General features: G+C 34.2%; 2 protein-coding genes across 3 annotated transcripts; one reads left to right on the top strand and one right to left on the bottom strand.

Annotated features, from left to right (window-relative positions):
* The first annotated feature begins 2,792 nt into the window (after positions 1-2,792).
* On the top strand, positions 2,793-3,501 carry LOC148252910 (Polyketide cyclase/dehydrase and lipid transport superfamily protein). Its single transcript, XM_088207611.1, has one exon. The coding sequence runs from the start codon at positions 2,866-2,868 to the stop codon at positions 3,352-3,354; it is 489 nt and encodes a 162-aa protein (XP_088063737.1). The 5' UTR covers positions 2,793-2,865; the 3' UTR covers positions 3,355-3,501.
* A 191-nt stretch (positions 3,502-3,692) lies between these two features.
* On the bottom strand, positions 3,693-7,322 carry LOC110809085 (alpha/beta-Hydrolases superfamily protein). Of its 2 annotated transcripts, none has more exons than XM_022034800.2 (7): positions 6,807-7,322; positions 6,026-6,064; positions 5,786-5,856; positions 5,628-5,692; positions 5,176-5,265; positions 5,000-5,092; positions 3,693-4,424 (listed from the first exon to the last, which is right to left on the bottom strand). In XM_022034800.2, the coding sequence occupies exons 1-7, from the start codon at positions 7,199-7,201 to the stop codon at positions 3,990-3,992; spliced, it is 1,188 nt and encodes a 395-aa protein (XP_021890492.1). In that variant the 5' UTR covers positions 7,202-7,322; the 3' UTR covers positions 3,693-3,989. The 2 variants fall into 2 exon arrangements, with proteins under 2 accessions (XP_021890492.1, XP_088063736.1); XM_088207610.1 differs by having other exon boundaries at positions 6,184-6,949.

Genomic DNA, 7,322 nt, shown 5'->3' with positions numbered 1-7,322 from the left:
GGGACCCCCTATGGACCCCCATGGATACTAGTAGGCTGGTAAAAGAGGACAATTGTTGTCTGATTATTGAAGTGCAAAAGTATAATATGTGTTATATTACAAAGTGTATATGATTTTATGATGGTTATAATGTTATTGCTTTCATATGTTATTTTCATGAATCTCACCGAGGTAAGTGGACAGTAAAGGTTTTTATTATTAATAAATGAGTTTGTTATAAATTATGTTCTATTGGTCGTTTTTATTTTCTACCAACCTTTACTTCTGTGACAGTGGGATAGTGTGATATCTTTATTAGGTTAGTATAGCTCATTCCTTATTTAACCATTTCAGATCAGGAGGATTTGGTTCCCGAGCCCGTCCCGCAGGAAGACAGAGAGTAGACGTCTAAGGATTTCATAGTTTTATTTATAGCATTCATTACTAGTATTTACCTCAGTTAGTTTATTCTTTCATACGTTGAATACGTTTTTGTTTATTGTATAAGGGATGTTAATCAGAATTTTTATTTCGCTTCCGCACTTAGAACTTTTAATACATTTATTTCTTTTAAATTTTCGAGACCGTTACAGTATTCATATAGAGTGAGCAAAATTATCTTTACCTTTAATGAGTTATTAAATGCCTCTAAAGAACTACATGATAACTCAATTAAGGTTTCATTAAAAAATAAAAAGCTAAAGTAACTTCATAAACTAATAACCTCTTGGTTAAAAACATAGACAATTATTCGAATAGTAGACATGAAAATGAAAAAGTAAGTCTAAGTATTAAAATTAATAATCTAAATGAACTGTTGAAGAAGTTCACTAATGGAAGTAAAAAATTTGATCTCATTACATCGAACCAAAAAAATGTCTATGACAAAGTTGGCATGGGATTATGATCTTTTTAGGAAGCAGAAGTTCCTTAAAAACTTCTTTATAAAACCAAAGCCAAAAGTGATTGTTAAGTTACATGTAGTTAATGTAGGCAAATAAGGTATATGACACATAATTTCCTTGACAAGAGTAAACCATCTCATAATTTTTAGAGGCACCAAATAAAAACAACGTAAAGGCTTCTCCACGTATGTGAAGTCTAAATTTGAAACAAGCGTGATGGGAGAATTAAAATATTTTTAGGGTTTGTAGATTAAACATGAAGAATAAAAAAATTTTATCAACCAATTCAAACACATCAAATATCTCCTTAAGATGTATGGAATATAAAATACTAAGTTTACTCCTATACCAATTAGTATATATATTAAATACGATAAGGATGAGAAAGAAAAATAAATAGGCATCAAACTTCAAAAAAGAATATTAGAATCTCTATTATAACAAACTATTAATCTATATTGATATAATGTGCAGTGTATACATGTGGGACGAAATTTTAATCCTTGACAGTTGACTACTAAAAGTTTCATGAAGGAGAAATAAACGATTTAGTACTACAGAAACCTTAAATTTGTATTTTATGAAGAGGTTGGGAGAGTGGTTGCAATGATAAAAATAAGATGCATAAAAGCTTCAGATAAAACAAGAGCCTTTGAGCTAGAGGAAACTTATCAAATAACTAGTCGAGGTCGAAGATGCCTTTTAATAAAAATTGAGAGCCCAACATTGATGATAGGTGGGAAAAGTTATAGATGAGCTGATAGGGAGGGTCGAGACCCGTTGGAAATTTAATTGGGCTCGACTATAAGGAGACCCTAAAGCTTGGAAAAGGGTAATACATTCAAGGAGACATCGATTTGTATCAAAATCAATTTTTGAGGGAAAAAAATTAACTAATGTTTATAAAAGAGAAGATATAGCCATTGGAGTATGTGTTGGAATATGTGAGTTTCATTACTTTGGTTTTTTTTTTTAAGACAACTTGATGTATGTATATAATTTACATATCGTAAAAATCAAAACTTATTTTTGAATGTACATAACATAAAATGAGTGATGAATATACATTTACATATTATAAGAATTGTCAAACAAAGCGGGTTAGCGTCCATTATTTTGATTTTTTTTTTTTTCTTTTTTGAAGTGGAATCTTTTGAGTTGCAGAGAGAGAGAGAGAGAGAGAGAGAGGGGGTGTGTGGGGAAGGCAGGTTTCTAGAAGAATTAGTGGTGGTGGACGCCCTGCAGAGGATATTTTAAGTGGTCGGAGGGTATAATTGTCTTTTCATTAAGGATTCGTTAAGAAAGTCTAAAGTGGCAATTACGAGCTAACCAAGTTTTTTCCAAGTATCATATTCCGCTAATAAAGATTCCTCATAATTATTATTATTTTAAAAAAAAACAATTATAGTATTAATTTTCACTTAACCAATATTAAAATTTTAACCTATAGTTATTACTATATGATATAATTCAATGTCTTATGCACCAATTAACACCCAATATTTTTTTAATTAATAAAATAAATAAAAAAATTATACTCTATAAATGCACATCGCACTTTCTAATTTCGACTGAAGTTGAAAATAATAAAATGTTATCTAATTTTTAAACATTTCCTAAACATTGACATCGTATTTTCTTGCAACTACAATAAGTTTTAATATGAAATAGATAATTTATTATTATTTAATTAATAATTAATAAATTTTTTTAATAAAAAAGTTATGTTTTTATTTTAAAATTATTTTTATTATATTATAATTATTGAGATATATATATATATATATCTTTTTTTAATAAATATATACACCATTTTCTTCAATCTCACAAAAATTGAATATATCTTCTTTATAATCTATAGTCCACTAGTGAAGATTCCGCATAATTACCAAAATACCCACAAACTAACACCTTTAAATCAATCCGTCGCCGTCTGCTCTACTTGCGTATTTCATCTCTCTCTCTCTCTCTGACTTCTCTCATGGAAGCTGAAACAGAGAGCAGATGGGAAGGCACGGCGACTGCAGAAATAACAGGTCCAACAGCAGATCAAGTTTGGTCTCTCGTAGAAGATTTCTGCAACATACACAAATGGTTTCCTAATATGGATTCGTGTCGCCAAGTCGAGGACCAGCCCGGCATGGTCCGTCACTGTACAATCAAAAAATCAGCACCCGTGGGGTCCGGTGAAACCCTAACCAGTTGGGCGAACGAGAAGGTAGTGATGATCACACCCGAAGAGCGCTGCCTTGTCTACGAACTTCTCGAGAACAACATCGGCTTGAACAAATATGTCGCCACCGTAAAAGTAGTCCCCGACGATCGTGGCTGCAAGATTGAGTGGTCGTTTGTTGCTGATCCTGTTGAAGGTTGGAAATCCGATGATTTGATTTCTTATATTCGTGATTGTCTTCAGTATATGGCAACAGCCATGGAACGTGATCTTCAGCAGACTACACCTCAAAATTAATTTATAATTTGAAGTTTATGTCGAAGGATATATCCCTGTCGAACTAAGCAATGATGTGATGTACAGTAGTTCATCTGTGTTTAAATAAGTTACTAGTTGAACTCATTAATTTACTAAAAAAAATATTAATAAATTAGTATTTTATTACATTTATTATTTAATTCAATTAATAAATTAATATTTTATTAATTAAACCTTTAAAGTCCAAAAATTTTCTGAATAAAAATCGAATAAAATAAATATAATAACTAAAAAATAAAAATTTTAATTTAAAATAAATATATAACTTTTTTTTTTGAAAAAAAAAAAATCTGATTACAATATCAGAATATTAAATATGAATCATAACCGGAGTACTTCATGATTTATTTCATATATTCCACGATTTAAATATTAAAATAAATAGATATTAGAATTACTAAATCTAATTAAAAGTCTTTAAAAAAGAAAAAGAGAAACCCAATGGAAATATATTTTCACTACACCGGTTAACAAGTTCCCAACAAGAGAGCCACCCCCCCCCAATACATACATTTGGTAGTTAAACTCTATATGTATGTGCTTTTTACTTTCCTATCTATCCCCAAACCTTTAAAAACCTCGAATTACTTCCAAGGTAAATTAACATAAATGATCTATAAGAGGCTGCCCACTATTCCACTTCCAGTACCTAATCTTTTCTCCATCCAATCAATTATATCCTGTGCAACCTCCGCGCGCTCAGGCTCAAAAAGAAGGTCATGTAAGAAGCCATCGTAGAGCTTTATGTCTTTGAACTTAGAGGCTGCCTCGTTATATAGATCTTGGGATGCTAATGGATCAGTTACTCTATCTGCAGTTCCATGAAGAACGAAGAATGGGACAGTAATAGACTTGAATTTCCGCATTAAGTAAGAGGAAATCCGTAGTATCTCATGACCTGTTCGAACTCTAATGGGGCCTGTATAAACCAATGGATCAGAGTACTTTGCCAAAAGTGCTGCAGGATCCCTTGAAACTGGAATGCCCCGTTTGTTTGCACCTTTAAACTGGAATCTTGGAACAACCAAAGAAAAAATAGGAGCAACGGCCTACACATAGATATCAGAGACAGTTTTTAATGCATGGGAACGAGGTTGCAATTCCCAAATCTATTATCATTGTTTCGGATAATTTCAAGTGAGGTTATGCAATATTATATCAGGTTTCTGTCCACTATGAGATAAGGAAAAGACCATTTATCCATAAAAATTTCCTGGGAGCTTCAACATAATCCAATCCCTCTTGGACACGCACAGAGGATAAACTAACTAGATCAACTCCATAAAATAAGTAACTAGCACTAAATAATGAGGACTTGAAGTCTCACGAAAAATCAGCCAACTTAGAAGCTTCAGTTCTGCAAATCATTTTGTAAAACTTGCAGTGCAGTCGATAAGACTGCAAAATTACTTGAATCTACATTGTCAGTGCATCAACATGCTCTTTAATGTTTAAATTCAACAATGCAACTAGATTTGCATATCTGGAATAGACACTTGACCTTACTCTTTTTATAGATAAAACACTTGACCACTAGTCCAGACACTCAGCACATACATCTATTTTAGACATTTTTACACTTGTATCTTGTGTGTAATTCCTTAAAACCAAAAAGTTCACTTACCCCAACAATGGGATGTGCTGGCTTAACTCGCAAAGCTGGTGAGGTAAGTATGATTCCTTCCAACATTTCTTCAATATGAGGATATGAAGCTGCCTGTTGAACAGTAGACAGTATTATTGCAAACACTTCTTGGAATTCTCGAACTTAGCAACTTTAAAAATTAAATCTAGCATTACCTTCAAAACCACAGCTCCACCAGTAGAGTGACCAAAGAGAAAGCATGGTACACCAGGGTTTTCTGATTTGATTTTTTCCAAGAAAGCCCCCTGTTAAATTAGATACAGAGAATTCATATGATCACTTGACTTCGAACATGGATTAAGGACAGAAAAACTAATGCAACAAGATCATGAAACTTAGTAACTAAGCCCAGAATTACAATATCATTTATTTTAACTGTGAGAGGATGTGGAGCAAGAGGCGGAGCCTTAATAAGGTTCAAGATTAATGGCTTGAGAGAAATCCTAAAGGATTCTTGCTATCAAAATAATCAGAAGCTAACATTCACCACATGTAGCCAGGTGATGTAGCATTCATCTAGAAAGACTGAAGTAATGACAAAGAGGTAATGTGTTCTGTATAAGACACAATTAAGACGTAAAGCACAAATAACAAAAACCAAACGTACAGTATCTGCAACAACATAATCAAGGGAAGGAACATATCCATGCAATCCATCACTCCCACCATGGCCTACAGATAGGAAATAGCCAATAATTTAATTGGAAACCTTGGAAATAGAAAATAATATAGTCAAATAAACAAATAGACTCTGAATGTATTTACCAATCCAGTCCATCGCATATACCCCGTAATTGCATGAGGTTAGCTGCCTTGCAAAATGAGCATATCTCCCACTGGAATGATCAACAGAAAGACAACAAACCTTTTGTCACTAAACCAAGTCAAAATATAGCCTTGCTAGCGTTATAATTATTGCTTTCAAACTCATGAACCCAATTTATTCATCCTACGGCTATGAACATAAGGTTCGCAGCAATAGAGGCAAAATCATTTTGAAAATACCTGTGCTCATTGAGCCCATGTATAATGATCAAAATACCCCTGAAACAACGAAGTTGCATCAGTTAGAATAAGCCATGCGAAGTGCAGAAAAGAGGTTGACATGTACATGATAAAGATCTTCGGGTAGAAGAAAATTCAAACATACAGCAAGAGAGCACCTTACTTCGTCTAGTAGTGTAAAGAATTCCTTGTGTGTTATAATTGGATTGGAAGTAGACATACACACACAGTATATATGTGCATACACATATTTCACGATATGTATGTGTGTATATTTACGATTCCAGAAGGCAACAGCTAAAGAAATCGAAGGATATGTGACACATCTTGAAGAAAACTGAAAAGAAAAGAAAGGGAAACAGCAGAACTACGAGAACAAGAACAAGTTACATGTATTGACGAATAGAATCAATAGCAACCAAGTACGATGCCCTCGGAATTAGCGATTAAGCAGAAAACAGACAGATCAACTATTATCGAACTAAAATCTCTAGTTTCTTAAACTCATGTTAGGAAGTTTCAAGTTCTCTCACTCAAATCAATAACAAAATACACAACCATTTCAGTTAGCTCACTACGCGAGTTCTGATATTGAAAATTCAGAACAAAACAAAAGTTGACGTATTGATTTATTGAAACAGAAACCATTAAATCAAACAGTAACCTCAAAAGGAAGAAGATACCGAGCTTAATTTCCCGTTCTACCAAAAACCCTGACTAACCAAACCGACTATATCCTGAACCAGAACACGAAGGATGGGGATGAGGGGAAAGTTGCTACCTCAATTCACCGGTAATCGGGAACCAAGACCGGCAAAAGAGAGCGTTGCTGCGAACCCCAAAAAACAAAGAGGAATTCCAGTGGCACCGGACCTCCCCATCTCCGGTCACGAAGCCCATGTCCAGACCTTCAGCCAAGGCTCTTCTCCTTATTGTATCTTCTTCCTCTCGCCTCCAAACTGACTTCCGCCGGGAACTCTTCGCCGGACTCTGCGGGTCCCCAGAACTGGCCGTGGATTGCGGGCAAGAGTGCCGGCGGCGCGGTAGGAAAAGCAGAAGTACATAGAAAATCAGCGTCTGCAAGTAAATGAGAGATGTCCGTAGGGTTTTCAAAATCGGAATTATACGATTGCTCGCTCCTGATGTCAGTGGTTCAATCTCCATCGATGATGCCATGGCGATGCCAGAAAATTCAAGGAAATGAATGTTTAAATTAGAAAAGGAAAAAATCAAAACGACACCGCGATAGAATCAAGAGATAATAAAACGCGTATAGAAATGAGGGGAAAGATTTCGG

Source organism: Carica papaya, chromosome 7 (genome assembly GCF_054855325.1).
Source record: "Carica papaya isolate Zhongbai chromosome 7, ASM5485532v1, whole genome shotgun sequence".
In the NCBI taxonomy this organism is placed as follows: Eukaryota; Viridiplantae; Streptophyta; class Magnoliopsida; order Brassicales; family Caricaceae; genus Carica; species Carica papaya.
The sequence above is the reverse complement of the archived record's forward strand: the minus strand, read 5'-3'. Positions and strand labels throughout refer to the sequence as shown.